We start from the raw sequence: 23,922 nt of genomic DNA on the forward strand, positions 1-23,922 counted from the left end.
TTCCCACTCCCGTGTTCTACTTACATATACGGGCTTCTCACTCTCATAATCACTTTCTCACACACACACACACACCAGTCACCTTCCTGAACAGTTTCTCTCATGCCATACACACACACACACACACACAGGCTTCCCACTCCCGTGTTCTACTTACATATATGGGCTTCTCACTCTCATAATCACTTTCTCTGTCTCTCTCTCTCTCTCTCACACACACACACACACACACACACACACACACACACACACACACACACTCACTCACTCACTCACTCACCAGTCTCTCACTCCCATGCTTGTTCTCTCCACGTGCACAGGCTTCTCATTCCCTGAATCACATTCTCTCATATTCACACACACACACCAGTCTTTTTCTCTCACACGCACCATCACCTTACCAAGCAGTCTCTCTCTCTCATGCATGCACACTCACCCAGGTTTCTCACTCCCATGCTTTCTTTCACCCCCACAACACCAGGCTTCTTACGCCCATGCTTTCTCACATACCCAGACTTCTCACTTCCATGCTTTTTCTCTCTCTCACACACACACATCAGTCACCTCCCTGACTAATGTCTCACACTCTCACATACACATCAGTCATCTCCCTGAGCAATCACTTTCATTGTCTCTCACATACACACATCAGCTCTCTGACCAGTCAATCACACAGGCTGGCTGGCTGCTCTCTCTCACTTCCTTCCCCCCCCCCCCCCCCCCCCCCCCCGAGCAGAAATGGGAGCTGCAGCAGCCTCCGCTGGCCAAGAAAGAAGAATCCCATCGGCCGCGGGAGGCTCATGCTGCTGTCTTCTTTCTCCATTACCGGCTGCTTCTATTGCTCGAGGACCGATGCTGCAGCGGCTGCTGCTACTTTTTCGCGCGGCGCGGCTCTCTCTCCTTCCCGTGCACCGCGATTCACTTCCTGTTCCGGGTCACGGGAGGGGGGGGGGCAGGCGCAGGAAGAAGAAAAGGCCCAGCCACGGGTGCACAGCTTCTTCTAGCGCCGCTGCCGTTCCCGCTGGGCTTGAACGTGCTGACAGCCCGGCGGCAACGGCAGCGGGAGAGACCGGGAGCGCGCGACACAAGGCGACCCCTGTGTTTTGGGCGTTCGACCCCCGCCGGGGTCGCGACCCATAGGTTGAGAACCGCTGGTTTAATGGAACCGAGTCAACATGGATTTCCCCAAGTGAAGTCTTGCCTAACAAATCTGCTTCATTTATTTGAAGGGGATAATAAACATGTGGCTAAAGGTGAACCAGTAGATGTTGTATATTTGGATTTTCAGAAGGCGTTTGACAAAGTCCCTCATGAGAGACTTCTAAGAAAACTAAAAAGTCATGGGATAGGAGGCGATGTCCTTTCGTGGATTACAAACTGGTTAAAAGACAGGAAACAGAGAGTAGGATTAAAATGGTCAATTTTCTCAGTGGAAAAGGGTAAACAGTGGAGTGCCTCAGGGATCTGTACTTGGACTGGTGCTTTTCAATACATATATAAATGATCTGGAAAGGAATTTGACGAGTGAGGGTTTCTCCCCTTTGTGCATCCCTTCGTGCAACCCATAGTGCATGTGCCAATTACCATCTTTGCAATCAGATGTCTTTCTGTTTGTTTAATATACTTCCTGTAACATCTTTTACTCAATTGTTAAAATTATTGCAATCTGAACTTTGTAAACCGTTATGATGGCTTTACCGAATGACGGTATATAAAACTCAGCAAATAAATAAATAAATCAGATTTGCAGACGATACAAAATTATTCAGAGTAGTTAAATCACAAGCAGATTGTGATACATTACAGGAGGACTTTGCAAGACTGGAAGATTGGGCATCCAAATGGCAGATTAAATTTAATGTGGACAAGTGCAAGGTGTCGCATATAGGGAAAAATAACCCTTGCTGTAGTTACACGGTTAGGTTCCATATTAGGAACTACCACCCAGGAAAAAGATCTAGGCATCATAGTGGATAATACTTTAAAATCATCGGCTCAGTGTGCTGCAGCAGTCAAAAAAGCAAACAGAATGTTAGAAATTGTTAGGAAGGGAATGGTTAATAAAACGGAAAATATCATAATTCCTCTGTATCTCTCCATGGTGAGACTGTACCTTGAATACTGTGTACAATTCTGGTCGCCGCATCTCAAAAAAGATATAGTTGCAATGGAGAAGGTACAGAGAAGGGCAACCAAAATGATAAAGGGGAAGGAACAGCTCCCCTATGAGGAAAGGCTGAAGAGTTTAGGGCTGTTCAGCTTGGAGAAGAGATGGTTGAGGGGGGATATGATAAAGGTCTTTAAGATAATGAGAGGTCTTGAACGAGTAGATGTGAATCGGTTATTTACACTTTCAGATAATAGAAGCACTAGGAGGCATTCCATGAAGTTAGCAAGCGGCACATTTAAGACTGATCTGAGAAAGCTCTTTTTCATTCAACGCACAATTAAGCTCCTGAATTTGTTGCCAGGGGATGTAGTTAGTGCAATTAGTGTAGCTGGGTTTAATAAAGGTTTGGATAAGTTCTTGGAGGAGAAGTCCATTAAATGCTATTAATCAAGTTTACTTAGGGAATAGCCACTGCTATTAATTGCATCAATAGCATGGGATCTTCTTGGTGTTTGGGTAATTGCCAGGTTCTTGTGGCCTGGTTTGGCCTCTATTGGAAACAGGATGCTGGGCTTGATGCACCCTTGGTCTGACCCAGCATGGCAATTTCTTATGTTCTTATGTATCATATTGGTATAAAACAAATGCTGCCACAGATATTGGTGGCAAGGTTGTAACTAAGAAAACAGTAACTCACATTTTCACCAGTATTTTCTTTAAAGATTTTCTGTTCTTTCAATGCAGGCTTCTACAGGAAAGGTCAAACTGAAAATGATCAAAGAACAGATACAAGGTAATTTTTTGTTTTCTTTTTTTTTCATATTATAATTTAATTTATTTTGAAACAAAGTCTTACTGGCAGTACTGAGTCTGTCATAGTGTTTCCTTAATTTTTTCTTTCCGTGGGAACAAGTTATAAACCTAACACTACACTCCAGGATTCATTTCACTTACTTGGTTCTGCTGACACGTAGACATGTATTCCTGCATTCTGAGGGCTGCAGTTTCTCTCATTATTGTTTCTGCTTTCATTGCTGCATCACAGAATCTTCTCTCACAGCTGATAGTGCTTACATTCTTCTTTTACAAATGCAGTGTGATCTAATCTAGCTGCAACAGTGTATTAATCTTTTACCCTCCTCATCCGAACTTGACTGTCAAACTTTCAGGCTGAAGCAATATTGGTGCAGGGAAAACAGTCACTCATGATTGAGTGCCCACTCTCCCAACATGTGCCAATCGACCTTTTCAGGGCGCCCGATTTAATATAGATAAAAAGGAGGTGCTAGGGGGAATTGTGTGCCCTTAGCACCTCCTTGGCAGCAGGCACCCAAGAGAGGTCAGCTGTCAGCTGGTTAGGAAATCAGACGCTCAATTTTATGAGCGTCCCTTTTCCTAACCTGTCCACAGCCACAGGTTAGGAAAATGAACGCTTGTTAATTGAGCTTCCCTTTTCCTAACCTAACTGCCGGCACATTTTTTTTTTTAATGTTGTCCTTTTTGTTCCTCTGACTTAATATTGCCACGATATTAAGTCGAATGAAGTACAGAAAAGCAGTATATTCTGCATTTCTGTACACTTTTTGGGCTGCTTAAAAATTAACGCCTGCTCTGGGTAGGTGTTAATTTCTGAGAGTAAAAATGTGCATGTTGGATGCACATTTTTTTCTCCAAGGACAAGCAGGATGGTAGTCCTCAAACATGGGTGACTTCATTGGATGGAGCCTGGCACAGAAAACTTTTGTCAGAGTTTCTAGAAACTAACAGGCACACTGAGCATGACCAGCATGCCTCTAACCTCGTGTCCACGCGGGGTCCCTCTTCAGTCTCTTCTTTTCCACGGAGCTGTCACCTCGCTGTTTTAGAGCTTGCACTTCTTTATGATAATTTGCTACTGCAAAGTGTTTTTGTTTTCCTTCCACACATCGCATAGGGTCCTTCACCGTTCTCGGCCTCTGGTCAGTAAGTTTTCTGGTCATAGCGGTCAATCGCCAATGGTGTCTCCTCTCGGTACCTGCTGATTATCTACCGTGCATCTCGCTCTTTTTCCTATGGCATCAACTGGCTTCAGCTGGTGCCCCCAGTGCCCTCGGACTATGTCCATCACGGACCCCCATGAGGTCTGTGTACTCTGTCTGCGACCTTTGTGCCCTAAGGGTCATCAGGCCCATATCGACAAGATGGAAAAACTCTTTGGGACCAAGTGCTCAGAGCCGTCCTCTGCGTTGGGAACTTCAACCTCGCTTGGTAAGGAGCCCCTGACCCTGGCTCTGTTGGGTTCTCCTCCCCCGGCCCTGCTGGGTCTCGAACTCGGCGCAAGGGAGTGACCATTGTCCCTGTTGTCCTGTTCCCAATCGGGTTCCTCGACATTGCCATCGGCATTGGGCAAGGACCGCGGTGATTGTCGAGAAAGGTCCAAAAAGCATCAGCATTAATCATCTTCTTCCTCCAGACCAGACTGTGAGAAGGCATTGACCTCGGTGTCTCCCATGAAGCGGTCAAGGGCGGAGGAGGCTATTCCCTCTGACCCCACCGAGGCCTCCAGGTGGCCTCCACTGGCACCGGTGGAGGGCTTGGTTCCCCTTCAGCCAGAGGATGCACCGATTCCATCAGCTTCTCCACAGCCCGTTTTATTCTCGCAGGCTTTTGAGGAGGAGCTAGAAAGGCGTGTGTGGTTGGTGGTCTGCTGGGCCCTGCAGGGCCTCAAGCCTCCCGTTCCCCGGGTACCACCTCCGCCACAAGAGCCTGCTCCATCGGTGCTTGCGCCTGTGCTGGAGCAGCTCAACATGCTGCACGGTATATTACTTAGCTCTGGTGCCCCAAGCCCCTCAACGGCCTCTGGGTGCACCGTGGCCATCACCATCAACCCCATACCGGTGTGCGACTCCTCTGAGGAGGAAGGGCCATCTGGAGTTCAGTGAGCGTCTGCCTCAACAATTTCAAGAGGATTTTCAGGCTATCACCCAGCAAGGCCTGGAGTATGATAAACACGAGGTCTGCTCAGCTTATGATGTCTTTGAGACAGCCGTGCAATCCGCTTTAGCGGGCATTGGGGCTCGTTGGACAGCTTGGCTAAGAGCCTCCGACTTGCGCACTGAGGTAAGGACCGTCTCGCCGACTTGCCTTGTACTGGGAGATCCTGTTTAGGGACAGGATTAAGGAGAATGTGGCTCAGCTGAAGGATTACCAAGAAAACCTTCAACAATTGTCGACTAGCACTTCCGACATGCAGCCTACCAGGAAACCCTCACGGCAATATCCGAAGCAGCCTTTCTATTAGCATAAGTATTACCCGCCTGCACTAAGATCCAGGTCTCAGAAGCCTGTCCCCAAGGCCAGACAGAGGCAGCCTAGGCTGTCTCAGGTGCCTACGGCTCCACCACAGAACCCCGCCACGGGATTTTGACTGGCGGTGAGGGAGTATGAGCCATCCTTCCCCTCGGGACCCTGGTCCCCTGGTTAGGGGTCTTCAACTTTTCACAGATCGATGGATCTCATTCACATCGGACCTCTGAGTCCTATCCATTGTTCGCCAGGGTTACCGGCTGCATTTCCAGCGACTTCCACCCTGTTCCCCTCCGTCTCCCAAGTGGATAACAGCAGGGGACGTTCGGATACTTTGGGTAGAGCTCTCAGCCCTTGTCTCCGCTCAAGTGGTCAAACCTGTTCCAACTAGCCAACGAGGCAAAGGATTCTACTCCAGATATTTCCTAATCCCCAAGAAAATGGGTTGTCTCAGGCCCACATTGAACCTGAGGGCTTTAAACCGTTTCTTGGTAAAGGAAAAGTTCAAAATGGTCTCGCTGGGCACCCTGATCTCCCTCCTCAGGGTGGGAGACTGGCTCTGCTCCCTCGATCTACAAGACGCGGACGCCTATATCTCCATTTTTCAGGCGGATCGGCAGTACCTACATTTCTGGTTGACGGACAGCACTATCAGTATCGAGTTCTGCCCTTTGGCCTGGCATCTGTGCCCTAAGTTTTCACCAAATGTCTGGCAGTTGTCAGTGCCAATCTTCAATTCATGTCTTTCTCTACCTCGACGATTGGCTCATCAAGGACAACTCCCGTCAAGGGGCTCAAAGTGCCTTGCGCCTCATGATCGAAACTCTGGAGACCCTGGGATTCTTGATCAATTATCCCAAGTCCCACCTTCAGCCAAACATGCATCTGGATTTTATTGGGGCGCACCTGGACTCTATCCAGGCGAGGGCCTACCTACCTCAGGATAGGGCAGAAACCTTAGCAGCTCTTGCTCATCATGTCTCCAGCTGCCCACAGGTCTCTGCTCATCAGTTTCTCCAGCTGCTGGGCTATATGGCAGCGACAGTGCATGTTACCCCATTTGCTCAGCTGCACATGCGTGTTACAGTTTTGGCTGCAGTGCAACCGCCTCACCACCAGGGGTCCCTCTAGTGCTGGCTTTCCGGACAGGTCCAGTCCATCTCCTCTGTCCACTCTATGTTCTGGGTGTGCCCTTATAACCCTGCCTGACAGTTGCCTCGGTGCTTCGGCATCGAGCTCACCTGGGCTCCCTGCTCTAGCCTTGCGCGGCCTTCAGGCCTTTCCTTGCCTTGCCCTGCGCGGCCTTCGGGCCTCCTTCCTCGCTGTTCTCACCTGGCCTACGGGCCTTCTGACCTGCCTGCTCTGCTTACGGTGTGTGGCCTACGGGCCTTCTGTGTATGTGTGACCTACGGGCCTTCTGACCTGCCTTGCCCCGCTTATGGTGTGTGGCCTACGGGCCTTCTGTATGTGTGTGGCCTACGGGCCTTCTGACCTGCCTTGCCCCGCTTATGGTGTGTGGCCTACGGGCCTTCTGTATGTGTGTGGCCTACGGGCCTTCTGACCTGCCTTGCCCCGCTTATGGTGTGTGGCCTACGGGCCTTCTGTGTGTGTGTGGCCTACGGGCCTTCTGACCTGCCTTGCCCCGCTTATGGTGTGTGGCCTACGGGCCTTCTGTGTGTGTGTGGCCTACGGGCCTTCTGACCTGCCTTGCCCCGCTTATGGTGTGTGGCCTACGGGCCTTCTGTGTGTGTGTGGCCTACGGGCCTTCTGACCTGCCTTGCCCTGCTTACTGTGCCCTGACCCAGCCTGGACCCAGACACTGCTTATTGCCGCCTGCCCTGACCCAGCCTGAACTTAGACTCTGCTCCTTGCCGCCTGCCCTGACCCAGCCTGAACTAGACACTGCTTATTGCTGCCTGCCCTGACCCAGCCTGGAACCAGACACTGTTTCTAAGCTTCCTGTCTCTCTCCACCTGGAGCCACCCTGCTGGGTGGTGTTCACGCCTCCTGACCGGAGCCCAAGCGTAACAGCGCTGTGCACAGTGAACGCTCTGCTCTCAGTGGTGTCAGGCATTGCTGGACCTGCATACTCGCATCACTGTCACGGACAGGTTGCAGCATTCCCTCCTGTTGTGGACAATCTCCGCAAACCTAGAGCGGGGTTACCCTTTTTGGAATGCTCAGCCTCAGGCCACGCTCACCATCGATGCTTCTCAGATGGGGTGGGGAGCACATTTGAATCTCTGATTTACTCTGCTCAACACGGCTGTTATTAACTTTATTATGATAACTCTGCATAGTTTAAGATTATTTTTTGCTAGTAACATGACCCCTTCATCATAATTATCCTCTGTAAGATATATTTATTACTATTGTTGTATAAGAATCCCTCGTTCATACTCCCTATTAGTATATACACATATCCTTTGTATATTGTTGCATAGAGCGATTAATTTATCCCTTGTATATTGTCGCATAGAGCAATTAATTACATATATCTCTTGTATATTTGTTTTCCACATTCTTTTTACTGTTCTTTGTAAGGGCTATGCCCATAAGTTATTAGTTGTATGTAAACCGATACTATGTGCAAACAGCTATCGGTATATAAGAAACTCCAAATAAATAAATAAATAAATGTTCTGGGTTTTCACACCCAAGGGTTCTCGTCAGTTCTGGAGGCACAGCTCCAGATCAACCTTTTGGAGCTGCGAGCGGTCTGCTATGCCCTGAGGGTGTTCCGAGAGCTTCTAGTGAACAAGGTAGTTCTGGTTCAGTCCGGCAATCAGGTGACCATGTGGTACCTAAACAACCAGGGAGGAACTGGGTCGTTTCTCCTCTTCCAGGAGGTAGTCCAGGTCTGGACATGGGCCATCCAGAACGGTATCACTCTCTGGCGGTGTACCTTCCGGAAGTGGACAACATTCTGGCCGACGCCTTGAGCCTGACATTCATGCCCCATGAATGGTCCCTAAATCAGGAGGTAGCGAACCACATCTTCCACTGTTGGGGGACCCCAGACATAGACCTGTTTGCCTCCGTGGAAAACAGGAAAGTACATCGGTTTGCTCCCTCAGCAGGCATGGACGCCTTCTTGATACACTGGGGAACGGGCTTGCTGTACACTTAACTGCCCCTTCTACTCATGTCCAAGACACTCCAGATGTTGCACAGGATCGAGGCTCCATGATCCTGATCGTTCCCTCTTGGCTCCGTCAGGTCTGGTTCCCGACCCTTCAAGACCACACAGCGCACCCTCCAATCCACTTGACCGTAGATCTAGAAAAATATAGATCACTTTTAACTAAATACTGTGAACTAATCAATAAAGCTAAAAAAAACCAATACTATGTAAAACAGATTCATGGTATTATATTTAATTCAGAACTACTCTTTGAAACAGTCAAAAATCTAATCAAGGATCCTTCCTCTTCCATCTCAAACAACTACGACTTCACAAAGACATCATACAATGAATATGCTAATTCATTGGTAAACAAAATCAATACACTCAAAAGATTCAACCCATACAAGTGAAATGGAACTCATTTGATACAACATCGAAACATGAAGTAAACCAAATAAGCACTAAAATGAAACCCGTGACTCACCCACTAGACCCTATCTCGGCAAGTACCCTGAAAAAAGAGAATGAGGGGCTCTGCCTAGGGGGCAGGATTTATTTATTTATTTATTTTTGGTTTTTATATACCGGAAGTTCCTGTATACAATACATATCACTTCGGTTCATGATAACTATAGCTGCACATGCTCAGTAGGGCATGTTTGAAAGTTCTAGCATCTTTGAGATCAAAGTTTTGGACAAGGCTCCATCCGATGATGCCACCCATGTATGAGGACTACCATCCTGCTTGTCCTCGGAGAATTAGGGGTAGATTTTATAAGGTGCGCATGCTTCCCGGTGTGCTCACATGGATGTGCCGATTTTATAACATGTGTGCGCCGGCACACTCATGCGCGCATATAGGCAGGAGATAGATGTTGAGCAGAGTGGCTGAGAATGCTGACCCTTGGGGGACGCCTGTATCGATCGGAAAGGTATCTGAGATTTGATTACCTAGTCTGACTTGGAGTGCCCTATCTTTTAAGAAGGAAGAGAACCATTTGATAACATTTCCACCAATTTTATTCAGCTGGTGGCATAGTAGGGTGTGGTCAACTGTGCTGAATGCTGCTTTTAAGTCTATTAGTACCAGGATGTATGATTTATTGTTATCAAAGGCTTGTAACACACAATCGGTTAAAGAGATGAGGGTTTCAGTTGAGCGATTTTTTTCTAAATCCAAACTGGTTTGAGTTTAGTATTTTGTTGTCTTCAAGGTGGTTTTCTAGTTGTCATAAAGCTGCTTTTTCTAGGACTTTCACAATGAAAGGCAGGTATGATATTGGTCAGTAATTGTCCCAGTCATCGATTCTGCCGGTTTTGTTTTTAGAATTGGTTTAATCACAGCTTGTTTTGCCTTGTTAGGGACAAGTCCTTCTGTTAGTGAATGGTATATTTTTTTCCATGGAGCCATGTGGTTGTGGGAGCCATGTATGTGCTACGATTCTGCCTGTGGCTAAGGCCGCAAGCAGCTTCTCACCTCTTTTACCTTCCTCCTTGGCCTGAAGGCCGCCGACGTTCTCTCTGTGCAGCTGGTGCTGCTGTCTTTTACCCTTGCGGCCAGTAGGCCGCCGTTGCCGTCTCCACGTGGCTGAAGGCCGCCAGCATTCTCCTTGCTGTGCGGCGGCAGAGAGCCGCCGCCATACCTTCATGTGGCCTGGAGGCCGCCGATGTCAGCAGCTTGCTGCCATCCCCCAGCCTCCTTACTGCGGCCTGGAAGCCACCGTTAATGCTACAGACCCTTCTGATGATGTCATCCAGGTCAGCCCTATAAATAGGGTTCTTCTTCATTGCCTTTGCAAGGAGCCAGTCCCCTCCTGGACTTCTTGTCATCTCAGCTTCTCCAAGGCCCTTTGTTCTTCATGGGAATTCCTTGTCTTCATCTTGGTTCCATGTCCTGGTCTCTCGTCGGATCCTGTGTCTCCATCTCGACGGTTTCCTGTCCTCGTCTCCACGTCTATGTCCAAGTCTCCACATCTCCACGTCTACATCCAAGTCTCCTAGTCCACGTCTACGTCCAAGTCTCCATGTCCACGTCCAAGTCTCGTAGTCCACGTCTAATTCCAAACCTCCTAGTACACGTCTACATCCAAGTCTCCACGTCTATGTCCAGTCTTCCAAGCTCCATCCAGCTCTGTTCCTGTGCCACCCATTCCTACACACACACCTCACCACGGGTGCGACTGGTGTCTCGTCCTGAGCTGCCCTGTGACCCAAGGGCTCCGTTCTTCTATGAGTCAAGTGACGCGCGCCGAGCCCACACCATCGGCTCCCGAAGGCTGCGCTTGCAACAGGATTGTGAGAAATTGCAAGAGGACCTTGCAAAACTGGAAGACTGGGTATGGAAATGGAAAATAAAAATCAATGTGGACAATTGCAAAGTGATGCACTTTGGGAAGAGTAACTCAAATATAGCTATTCAAGGTTCCACATTAGGAGTCACCATTCAGAAAAAAGATCTAGGCGTCATCATTGATAATATGTTGAAATCTTTTGCTCAGTGTGCAGCAGCAGCCATGAAAGCAAATAGAATGCTAGGGATTATTAGGAAAGGAATATCATAATGCCTTTGTATCGCTCCAAGGTGCAACCTCATCTTGATATTGTGCAACCTCATCTTGAATATTGTGTGCAGTTGTGGTCACCACATCTCAAAAAAGATATAGCAGAATTAGAAAAGGTACAAAGAAAGGCAACCAAAATGATAAAGGAGATGGAACAATTTTGTTATCAGGAAGTACTAAAGAGGTTAGGATTCTTCTGCTTGGAGAAGAGATGACTGAGGGGAGATATGACAGAGGTCTATAAAATGAGTGGAGTGGAATGAGTAAATATTAATCAGTTGTTTACTTTTTCAAAGAGTATAAAGAGTAGAGGACATATAGTGAAGTTACTGGGTGATACATTTAGAACTATTAAGAGAAAATAGTTTTTTTACTTGATGCATAATTAAGCTCTGGAATTTATTGCCAGAGGATGTTGTGAAGGCTATTGGTATAGCTGTGTTTAAAAAAGGTTTGGACAAGTTTCTGGAGGAAAAGTCCGTTAACAATTACTAAGGTGGACTTGGGGAAATCCACTGCTTATTCCTGGGTTAAGCAACATGGAATCTATCTACTCCTTAGCTCCTGGAGTGGCCACTGTTGGAAGACTTATGTACTCTGTTTTGGTGGCTAAATCATGCTTATCTGATTCTAGGATTAGGGAGAGAACTGCCAGGGATCAAGAAAATCACCATGGTCCAGGAGGTAGAAAGGGACAGAAGACCACCAGAGATCAAGGAGGGAGGAAGAGATGACAGTCATATCACAATGAACATAATTGTTGTGCCTGTCGGTCGCAGACGGCTGTGACCTCTCATGCTCACCTCTTTTCTTGCTATTTCGTTAATTCTTGGAAGAGTGGCAGCCTCCGCCAGTGAACACTGACCTCCCTAGTGTTTCCAGGACGGGGTGGGCGATGCCGACCGCCATCTTGTTTCTAGAGTCACCTAGAGCGTGCGCACGCACACGGGCCATCTTTAGTACACGTCATGGCAGGAACTTCCGGGGCATCCGCTCTGCGTGACGTCACCACCTTACTGCCTTGCTGTATTTAAGCTGACTGGCCCTACACTCAGACGAGTTAGCAAGGAGTTCTACTCGTTGCTGAATCCGCTTCTCCTTGAAGTTCCGGTTCCTACTTCCTGTCTCACTGGGTGAATGCTCTGAGTACCCGCTCCTCAGGGGCTCTTCCACGTTCATAGGCTATCCGCTCCTCAGAGGGCCATCCTGCCTGAACTCTTGGAACCAACCATTGTGAGTACTTCTACTTCATCTCTCTTCAAGCTTGCTGGGATTCCGTGCGGCATATCCCGGACCTTGGGCTACTACCGCATCTTCACCAGCAGGATTCGATACACCTTACCCTGCACTGCAGGATACTACTTCATTGTTCTCAAACACCATCTGAGCTCCAGAACCTCAGACTACCTCAAAATCATCATCACCGTGCAAGTCATCTTCGGCGTACCTCGCTCTGCGGGCGACTACCGGATCTGCATACCTGAGGTATTTTGTATTCTACTGGGAAGGCTATCTGGCGTACCCCGCTCTGTGGGCCACTACCGGATCGTCATGTCTGAAGTACTACTTGGGGTATAACCCTCAGTTTAAGAACTGTACCTTGACAGCATTTCCTGCTCCACGGGTTCTGCTCAGAACTTCACCTTTACTGCATTCCCCGCTCCTCGGGTTATGCTTCCTTTCTCACAGGACAAGTAGGATGATAGTCCTCACATATGGGTGGCACCACAGGACGGAGCCCAATCACGGAAAACCTCTGTCAAAGCCTCCAGAACCCTGACCGGCCCCTACTGGGCATGCCCAACATGGCACCACCATGCAGCAGCAGGGTTCCCCCTTCAGTCTTCTTTTTTCTCCGCAGCAGTAGCCTCGCGGTAAAGGAGCTCTGAAGAGATTCCTGACAGGAATTTTCCTCACGGAATTACTAAAGTTAAGTTTATCCACAGGGGTCCCTCTTCTACCTTTTTTAACTCTGCAGTACTCCGGTAAGTTTGACCCGTTTCCTGTCGATTATTTATGTATTTATATATTTAACAGTTTTATATACCGAATTTCTTGTAAAAGGTTACAAATCAAAACTGTTTACATAACAATAACAGTGCCTCAAATAGTGCAATTACATAAAACAGAGGAATACAGAACTAGGATCAAGAAACTGTTGAAACAAAACCAGGGTATATATATATATATATATCAAACTATGATACATGGCTGGTAGAGAATGGTTAGGTTAAGACCATGGTATTGGCAAAGGGCCTTGGGAATTGGGGCTAAAGTAGGACATATAGCATTTGAACTGAATCGAGAGAAAGCAGGCAAGAGTCATAGAAACATAGAAACATAGAAATGACGGCAAGAAGAAGACCAAATGGCCCATCCAGTCTGCCCAGCAAGCTTCCCTCATTTTTTCTCTCATACTTATCTGTTTCTCTTAGCTCTTGGTTCTAATTCCCTTCCACCCCCACCATTATGTAGAGAGCGGTGATGGAGCTGCATCCAAGTGAAATATCTAGCTTGATTAGTTAGGAGGTAGTAGGGGTAGTAACTGCCGCAATAAGCAAGCTACACCCATGCTTATTTGTTTTTAACCCAGATTATGTTATACAGCCCTTATTGGTTATTTATAATTTTTTTATATACCGCCGCTCATCAAAGATATCACGTCGGTGTACAATGAACAGGACTTACGCCGGACGTTATACATTTAACAGTTATACATTTAACAGATTATATATTTAACAAGTTATATATTAAACGAAAGTATGTATATAAATATTTAAATATAATAAAAGTAGAATCTATTAAAAACACAGAACTATACTTTGGGGGTATATTAGTTGAGGTAAGTTAAACAGAACTAGGGAGCAAAGGGTTGTTTATCTTCTCCCCTGCCGTTGAAGCAGGGAGCTATGCTGGATATGCGTGAGGTATCAGTTTTTTCTTCTCCCCTGCCGTTGAAGCAGAGAGCTATGCTGGATATGCATCGAAAGTGAAGTATCAGGCACATTTGGTTTGGGGTAGTAACCGCCGTAACAAGCCAGCTACTCCCCGCTTTGTGAGTGTGAATCCTTTTTTCTTCTCCCCTGCCGTTGAAGTTATGCTGGATATGCGTGAAGTATCAGTTTTTCTTTTCCCCTGCCGTTGAAGCAGAGAGCTATGCTGGAAATTCGTGATGTATCAGTCTTTCTCCCATGCCGTTGAAGCAGAGAGCTCTGCTGGATGTGTGAAGTAACAGTTTTTCTTCTCCCCTGCTGTTGAAGCAGAGAACTATGCTGGATATGCATTGAAAGTGAAGTATAAGAATGGAGTGATCAAGCTAGTTGAAAGGCATCAGGAATAGAGGAAGGTGGAGGTAGTAATTTGGTTATTTGGTTTGGGGTAGTAACCGCCGTAATGAGTTACTGGTGATAGAGTTGATTTAAGATCATCTGGCGTATGATTCAGCAAAGGCCTGCTTGAACAGCCAGGTTTTGAGTCTTTTCTTAAATGTGACCGGGCAATGTTCCAGCCTGAGGTCTGGTGGAAGAGAATTCCAATGTATTGGTCCAGAGGCTGAGATGGCTCTCTTAATTAATGAAGTTTTTAAAGGGGGGACCATGAGGGTGTCCTTATATGCTGCTCTTACCGGCCTGGATGGTAAGTGAGGTCGGAGAGGGATCATGAGTTCTAGTGGGGTGATATTGTGTAGAGCTTTGTGAGTAATGGTGAGAACTTTGTACCAGATTCTGTATTTGATCGGGAGCCAGTGGAGGTTCTTCAAGATGGGAGTAATGTGGTCACTTTTTTTAGTCCTGGTAAGAATTCTGGCTGCTGCATTTTGCAGCATCTGTAGTGGTTTGATGGATACTGCAGGTAGGCCGATCAAAAGAGAGCTACAGTAATCTACTTTTGAGAAGATGATTGCCTGAAAAACAGAACGGAAGTTGTGGAAGTGAAGGAGAGGTCTCAATCGTTTCAGTACTTGAAGTTTGAAAAAACAGTCCTTAGTCGTGTTGTTTATGAAACTTTTGAAGCTCAGTTGTTTATCGAAGATGACTCCTAAGTTTCTGACTTGGGGGGAGAAGGTGGGGAGGGTTGTGGAATGTAGGTTGGGCCGTGAGATATTTCCGTCGTGTGAGATGAGTAGGAGTTCAGTTTTGTTAGTGTTCAGGATCAAGTTGAGGCTTGATAGAAGGCTGTTTATAGACTCAAGGCAGGTATCCCAGAAAGCAAGAGTTTTGTTTACTGATTCTGTGATCGGTAGAAGGATTTGTACATCGTCTGCATATAGGTAAAAGATAAGATTTAGATTGGAGAGGAGTTGGCAGAGAGGGAGCAGGTATATGTTGAAGAGGGTTGGGGATAAGGAGGAGCCTTGAGGTACACCCAAAGTAGAGCAGACGAGTTGGGACTCTTTGTTGTTAATTTTGACCTTGTATGTCCTGTTTTGAAGGAACGACCTGAACCAGCTAAGGGCGGTGCCTTTGATACCAATGTCCGATAACCGATCTAAGAGAAAAGTATGGTTCACCGTGTCGAAAGCTGCAGAGAGGTCGAGGAGAATGAGAAGACAAGGTTGTTTTTTGTCTAGATTCATGAGTATGGTGTCTGTTAGTGTGATTAAGAGGGATTCAGTGTTACGGGATTTCCTGAATCCGTACTGGTTGGTGTGGAGGATTTTGTTGTTCAAGAATTCTGTGAGTTGCTGATTTACTATTCTTTCCAATATTTTGGCTAGGAAAGGAAGGTTTGCAATAGGGCGGAAATTGGCTGGGTCGTCCGGTGAAAGATTAGGTTTTTTCAGCAACGGTTTTAGGATAACAAGTTAAGTGGGTCCGGGACGTGGCCCTGAGATAGGGAGCAATTAATGATCTCAGCAATATGTTTAGAGATGGTGCTAGGTATAGCGATGAGTAGATTGGATGGGATCGTGTCCAAAGGGTGAGAGGCTGGTTTGAGCTTTTTGAAAATGATTTCTATCTCCAATGATGAGGTAGGTTCGAATAATTCAAGTTTTGTATTTGGAAGTGCAGGTGTGAAAATGGGGGGCTGGGGGAGAATTGAATTGTTATTCGTGAGCAGATCAATAAGGTTTGAGATTTTCTTTTTGAAGTAGGTTGCAATTTCATTTGCTTTGCTTGTAGCTTGTTCATCCAGAACAGCTGCAGGAGATGGTTTGGTTAGAGAAGACACCAGTGAGAATAAAGCTTTAGGGTCAAAGATGAAGTGATGGATTTTTTGAGAATAGAAGTTTCTTTTCGTGCGGAGGATGGCGATCCTGTATTGGTGCACCATCGATTTGTAAGCCGTCAGGTTGATTGAGGAAGGGTTTTTGCGCCAAAGGTGTTCTCTACTTCTGAGTTCTCTTTTGATGGTTTTTAGTTCAGGTGTGTACCAAGGTTTTCTGTTGTCTATATTTGATTGTATGATTTTTGTGGATAGAGGGCAGATGCTGTCAGCCACTTTTTTAGTGATTTTGGACTTGGACACCGTGGCCGAGTCTGCGTCCGTGAGGTCGAGCTGTTCTAACTCGGAAGAAAGGTGATTGCTGAGGGTGTCAGGGTTACAAAGCTTCCTGTATTGAATTGTTGTCTTTTGAGTATGTGTAGGTGTAGACTGAAGGTTTTTCAGAGTAGTGGTGATCAATTTGTGATCCGACCAAGGGATTGAAGAACAGACTGTGGGAGAAGATGGGGAGAGGCTCTCATTTAAGAATAACAGATCCAAGGTATGTCCTGCTTTGTGAGTAGGTTCATTGATGATTTGTTTGAAGCCCATGAAGTTCAATGTGTTGAGAAATGTGTTGCAGCTAGGAGACTGAGGGGTATTGTCCACATGGAGGTTAAAATCTCCCAAGAGGATGGCTGGTTTTTCGGAGTTAATGTGTTTAGCTATGAGTTCTATTAAAGGTGATGGGTCTGATTCCAGGTATCCAGGAGGGGCATAAGTGAGGCCGATTTGAAGGAAGTTGGATTTGAAAATTGAAGTTCTAATGGGGGTGTGGCGTTTGCCCACTGGAGGGATAGTCTAAGTTTTTTGTTTGCAGCAAGAAGCAGACCTCCACCTCTTTTTTTAGGTCTGGGGATTGAGAAGTCGTATGTGTTGAGCGGAAGTTGGTTGATTAGGGCTATATCTTCTGGTTTTAACCCGGTCTCCGTGATGGCACATAAGTCCGGTTGGGCCTCCAGGAGGTAATCATGCAGGAGGTGAGTTTTTTTTGACAGCGATTGGGCATTTAAAAGCGTTAAGGAGAATAGAGTGAGGCCTAGTAGTTGGTTCAGAGGCGAGATCATAATTGGGATTAATCTTTTTTGAATGAGAGCAGGAGGGGAAAGGTCTTTTATTAATTTGCTCCTTCTATTGTGGATGATGGGAATGGCGCAATAGATCATGTTTAGCAATAGCAGTAGGGTGAGTGAAGAGAGGGAGAAGTGATTGTCTGCGAGCGCAGGGAATATCGCAGCAAGGGATTGGGTGGGAAAGACTGCTTTCCCACTCCAACTTTAGATGTTGGAGATGTTTGAGTGGGTGCTGGAGTCATCTGAGTCTGGAGATGTTTGAGCGGGTGCTGGTGTCGTCTGAGTTGTAGGCCGAGATTAAGCTGAGTGCTATTGGCAGCAGCAGGTTTGTTGGATGTTGCAGTAAGTGGTCGTGACGTAGCACGTAGACGCCGGGATCAGTCTTAAGGAGAAAGGTTGCAGGGTAACAGTCGGATGAGGAGGATTACTTCCCCGAGGAATTTACTGAGTCAGGCGAGATGGGCTCGGCAGGCTTTCCTCAGGGGCTGCACGAAGGGGTGCACAAAGGGGCGGGCCCCTTTGTCGCGCTCCTTTGTGCGCGCGACACCCCAGGGGGGTGTCTGCAATTTAAGGGCCTGAAAACAGTGCTGGGCTAGACCGGCTGGGTTGGGGGTGGGAGCAGTATCACTCACCACGTGGTCCTGCTGCTTCTCTTTATTTTGCAGGTTTCTGATCCTGACAAACTCGATTACCGTCGAGTTTGGCCTTCGCGGCCTGGCGTCGGGGTTTCGTCGGTGCCCGGACTGTACTCGCACCATGTCTATCACAGACCCCCATAAAGTCTGTGTAATGTGTTTAGGACGTGAGCACGATGTCTTGACCTGCACCAAATGTGCCCTAATGACACAGAAGGGTCGCAAGGCCAGAATGGAGAAGATGGAACTTCTCTTCTGTGCTCAAACCCCGACTCAGTCCATCACATAGACGTCGTCGGAACCGGCACCGTCGACTTCGTGCCAGCATCGACCACCGACCGGTGACTGACCAGCATCAACGACTTCTCGGCCATCGACACCCTCTACTCCCCCTCAGGATCGAGGGGATCACAGGGAGAAACATCGCCATCGACACCGTAAGACTCGGACCATCGAGGGAGCGAAATCATCAACCTTGCCATCGTCCAAGCCACTGTCGGAAAAACCCTGTCCAGGAAAGGCACTGACCATTCCTGTGACCGGGTCTCTCGAGGCAACCCTCACCCGATAGGGGATCGGGAGCCACGACTCCGCCTGTAACGGTGGTCCCTCCGGCTATGCTTCTGCCTCCTTCTTCTGTTCCGGAGCCGGGGCTGCTTGATCCAGGTCTCCGAGAAGAACTGGACTGGATGGTCCAGGAGGCCATCAACAAGGCGATGCAACGTCTTCAGGTTCTTCCGACACCGGCGCTGACTGTGGAACTGATCATCGACCCGATTCCGGCAGCGCTGGCACCGCTGCTATCCAGGATGGAAGCCCACATGGCCGCTTTTCCATCGATGGATCCTGGGTCACTGATGGCTCCGATGCCCTCCCCATTGACAGCATCATTGGGAGGAGAAACACCGTTCCGCATTCCTCCATCCGGAGTTATGCCTCAGCCATCGATGCCTATACGTCCCTCGCCACCGATCCAACCATCGGTGCCGATATGTCCATCAGCACCACCGAGCTATCCATCGATGCCCCCGATGCCTGTACCGATGCCATCGTCGGAGCCTCCGATAATTCCTCAGATTCCTTCGGAGCCCAGACCTGGACCTTCAGGTATCCAACCACCCTGTCCCCCTCTACTTCCTAGAGGAAAGGGTGTTGACCCTTATGATACCTGGGGTGATGATACCTCATCAGTCACCGATGACTTACCTTAACCACCTTCACCCACTGAGAGTAGAAAGCTTTCTCCTCCAGAGGACCTCTCATTTATAAATTTTGTGAAGGAAATGGCTGAATTGGTTCCTTTTCAATTGCAGACAGAACAGGATGATAGGCACCAGATGATGGATTTGCTCCAATTCCTGGATGCCCCCAAGGTAATAACCTCTATTCCCGTTCATCAGGTTCTTCTTGATCTTCTCAAGAAGAACTGGGAAAATCCAGGAACAATTGCTCCAGTACACAGAAAAGCTGACACTACTTATTTAGTACAGTCAGCCCCAGGTTTTCAAAAGTCACAGCTTGATCACCACTCGGCCGTGGTAGAGTCTGCACAAAAGAGGGCAAAGAGGTCAAAACCTCACTCATCTACCCCTCCTGGTAAGGAACAAAAATTCCTGGACAACATTGGATGCCGAGTATTCCAAGGGGCCATGCTCATCTCCCGAATTGCTGCCTATCAGCTTTATATGACCCAATATAACGGCCATATTTAAGCAGAGACAGGACTTCTCAGACTCCCTGCCTCAGCAATTCCAAGACCAACTACAAACCCTTGTAAGAAAGGCTTTGAGGCAGGCAAGCATGAGATCAGAACATCTTATGACATTTTCGACACTTCTACCAGAGTGTCTGCAGCTGCTATTTCAGCGAGACGGTGGGCCTGGCTCAAGCCTTCTGACCTTCGCATAGAAGTGCAAGACCGGTTGTCCAACCTGCCCTATGTAGGAGATAATCTGTTCGGCGAACAGATCCAACGGACAGTGGCAGAACTAAAAGACCATGAGACCCTAAAACAGCTCTCCTCGATGCCTTCTGACTTCTCTTCAAAGCAGCCCTTTAGAAAGGACTCCAAGAAGTCGTTCTACCGTCCACGAAAGTCCTACCCACCACCAGCCAGATCCCGTGCTACCAGAGCTTATCAGATTGCATCTCTTCTGCTATGCTCAGGTAGGACTACACTTTGGGGGCCATGTCAAGGCTCATTCGGTTCGAGCTATGGCAACTTCGGTGGCCCACTTGAGAGCGGTCCTCGTGGACGAGATCTGCAAGGCTGCGATGTGGAGTACTTTCCATACTTTCACCACTCACTACTTTTTGGACAGGGATGGCCGATGCGATAGCAGCTTTGGCCAGTCTGTCCTCCGGAATCTCTTTCAGCTGTAAAACCCAAGACTTCCTACCTCTATGGCCCATTGTTTGGGTTCAGGCTGTCTCCATCTGTTACCAATAGCACCAGTATCGTTGTGCCTGTTGACACCTGGTTAGGTGACTGTTGGTTTGATTTATTGTTAGGGAGCAGCCTGTAGCTAGGGATTCGCCCATGTGTGAGGACTACAATCTTGTGTGTCCTAGGAGTTGCTTACCTGTAACAGGTGTTCTCCTAGGACAGCAGGATGTTAGTCCTCACGAAACCCGCCTGCCACCCTGCGGAGTTGGATTTCTCCTGTGTTTGTTTTATATTTTCATAATTCTCTGTTACGAGACTGAAGAGGGACCCCACGTGGACATAAGTTTTCTGTGCCTGTTCCATCTGATGATGTCACCCATGTGTCCTAGGTGAACACCTGTTACAGGTAAGCAACTCTGCTTTATTCACTGTTGTCCTGCTTTCACAGTTTCCTACTTCGATGGCAGCTTTTCATGCTTTTATTCTGCATAGTTTCCTTGTTTCTGCTATACTGCCCACTGATGGTCAGCTTGCATGTTCACAGCTTTTGCTGTATTCAGTGCATCTGGCTCTGAAGAGTTAAGCTTTGACTTGGAGGCTGAGGATTCTAGGTGTTTTTTCTACTGTGTTTTCATTCATTTATGTTCTACTAGCGGACCCCTGCCATGCGTTGCAGTGGCTGAGTAAGATTCTTTGCCCTCCATGCCCCTTCCCCTTGCTCATTTAGCTGAGTCACTCGACTTCTTCCCCCTTGGTCACTCCCCCCCCCCCCCCCCCCCCCGCCTTCCTTCCCCTGTCCCCACTCCAACTCTGTCCCCTCACACTCACCCTTCCCCTCATTCATCCTCCCCTGACAGTTACCTCCTTCCTCATTTTCCCTTCCCTCACTGTCACCTCAGTGACTCCCCACTTGGTGAGGGCTGTTTTGTAACCTTTCGGAGATGGTGCACATTTTGTGTATGTGTTTGTGTGTGCCCTCCCCCTTTGCACCCCAAAGTAATCCCCACAGAAACGTTGTGTTTATATAAGCCTCCCCCACCCTCCCTTCCCCCCCCCCCCCCCGGCCGGCGAAATAGACTAACCCACAAGAGTTGCAGAATCTCGAAACTGCCCCCTGGCCCCCCCGCCCCGAACATGGACGCAAGAACATCCCCACGCCCCCCCCTGCAGGCCCGATGATACCTTTCAAAAATGGTAGTCTGTGGAGCGGGCGTTCGTTCCGGCATGGAAGTATTGGCGCCGGGCCCTCGAGGTGGAGCAATGGGAGCGGTCGTCTCGCTGAGATAGTAAGGACGAAGGTGCGCCGGTTGCCAGTTCAGAAAATGGCGTCGACGGGCCCTCGCCCTTACTATGTCACATGGGCTACTGCCGCTATTGGCGTTCCCGAGTGTCCTAGTAAGGGAAAGAGCCGTCGGCGCCATTTTGATTGCTGGCAGCCGACAGCCGTAGTGTATGTGACGTGTCCCGGAGCGGTGTTCCCGCCCCCCCCGCTGGAGCAGCCCGAACTATTCTGCAGTTTTCTGTGCGTTCGGAGGTTGAGGGCAGTAAGTAGAAAAGTCATGTGCGTGAGGGGTGTGAGGAGGGTGTTTGTGTGTGAGTTCGTAGGATGTGGGAATTGCAAACATGTGGCATGTGAGTGACCTCCCGGTGTAGCATGCTGGTATTTAGTGGGTTTTTGTGGGTTTTTTGAGGGTGTGTGAAATAAGTACAATTGGCATGTGTGCGGGGGGGGGGGGGGGGGGATGAGGAGGGTGGATTTGTGTCTGCTCGGAGGGTGTGTGAATCGCAAACATTGGTCACGTGTGTGTGGGGTGTGAGCGTTTGTGCAAGGTGTAAGAGCTTCCGCTTACGTCCACCAGATGTCGCTGTTTTGTGGAACCAAATTTTAAAACTTTTTTACCAGCTCCCGGTGTGACATATATGTAATGTAAGTGTGGAAGATCCTTGTCGTATGTGAGGTGAAACTTGTGTCCAAATTTGAACGCAATCGGTTAAGTGGTTGCTGAGATTAGCGATTTGGTACAAACTATTTAACATTTATTTATATAGATATGGTCTGTGTGATTCAGCAGCTAATCTGGCCACTCCTGAAGAACAATCTTCATTTTATCTGTCTTTATTTCTGTGGCTCAGACTGCGCTTATCACTTTTATCTCCAGTTTATGCACAATAAGACTGTTTTTTTGTTTCTCTCAAAGTTTGGAGTTGAAGAAACGGAGTCCTCTGTCTGCGAGTAAAGAATGAGTTAAACAGATCTGTTTAAGTTGCACATAGGAAACATGTGACGGACACAGAATACAATACTCCTGCAGTATAACTAAGATGAAGTTATAAAGGACTCTAAAGATCATGTACTTTATCCTCCTTTTTTGTTCATCTTATGAAAGGTGTCACAGCCTATATAAATATTCCCATTTTGTGTCTTTGGGAACAACCTTTTATAAATCAGGTCCTTATATAACAGATATTTTTAATGAAGTATGGTTTGGGAATTATAATTTATTGGGTCACATAACATCATACTACAGATTAAAAATTTGATTTTACAATTTCTCATTTAATATTATTGGGATGCCGCTGTTTTCTTTCCTGCAGAACCAGTAAAGCAACCAGTTATACCTAAAACAACAAAAACTGCTGTTACTGAAAGACCTAAAGTGAAGGGAAACGCATGTGGGCAGTGTGAGACAAAAAGTGCTCTACTGGTAAGTGAAGATGTGTTTGGTTTCAAAATGGAATAGAAATATGTATAACTTACACACAGCCCGATACAGTAAAACCGCGGGAGAGCGGACGAACGCCCGCTCTCCCTGCGCACGCACCGGCCCTTCGCCGGTGCGAGCTATTCAGTATGCAAATTAGGTGACGCGGTGCAAAGGAGGGAAAGGAGGCGCTAGGGACACTAGCGCGTCCCTAGCGCCTCCTTTTGGCCTGGAGCGGCGGCTGTCAGCGGGTTTCACAGCCGACGCTCAATTTTGCCGGCGTCGGTTCTCGAGCCCGCTGACAGCCACGGGCTCGGAAACCGGACGCCGGCAAAATTGAGCGTCCGGTTTTCGGCCCGACAGCCGCGGGCCGAATTCAAATTTTTTTTTTTTTTAACTTTTTTTTTACTTTTGGGGACCTCCGACTTAATATCGCTATGATATTAAGTCGGAGGGTGCACAGAAAAGCAGTTTTTACTGCTTTTCTGTGCACTTTCCTGGTGCCGGAAGAAATTAGCGCCGACCTTTGGGTCGGCGCTAATTTCTTAGAGTAAAATGTGCGGCTTGGCTGCACATTTTACTTACTGGATCCCGCGCGCATACCTAATAGGGCCATCAACATGCATTTGCATGTTGAGGGCGCTATTAGGTGCCGCGGGTGGGCCGCGTGTTTTCCTCCCGTTACTGAATAAGGGGTAAGGGAAAACACGCGTCCAGAGCAGGCTGACAGTGCGCTCCGACGGAGCACACTTTACTGTATCGACCTGACATTATTTTACAAGAAAAGTATTTTAGTTCAAAGTTTTAAATGTTTGCAAATTACACTTGCTTTTTTGTT

At 47.7% G+C, this 23,922-nt stretch overlaps 1 protein-coding gene across 16 annotated transcripts in view; it reads left to right on the forward strand.

Moving 5' to 3' along the window:
- The window catches only part of ZBBX (zinc finger B-box domain containing), an 881,823-nt gene that overhangs the window by 145,788 nt on the left and 712,113 nt on the right, over positions 1 to 23,922 (forward strand). For all 16 annotated transcript variants that reach the window (XM_029616113.1, XM_029616112.1, XM_029616111.1 and 13 more), the window contains 2 exons: positions 2,855 to 2,903; positions 22,978 to 23,087. In XM_029616113.1, the coding sequence (XP_029471973.1) occupies positions 2,855 to 2,903; positions 22,978 to 23,087 (159 nt within the window). The remainder of the gene's footprint in view (positions 1 to 2,854; positions 2,904 to 22,977; positions 23,088 to 23,922) is intronic.

The sequence above is a fragment of the Rhinatrema bivittatum genome, chromosome 9 (assembly GCF_901001135.1).
Source record: "Rhinatrema bivittatum chromosome 9, aRhiBiv1.1, whole genome shotgun sequence".
Classification (NCBI taxonomy): Eukaryota; Metazoa; Chordata; class Amphibia; order Gymnophiona; family Rhinatrematidae; genus Rhinatrema; species Rhinatrema bivittatum.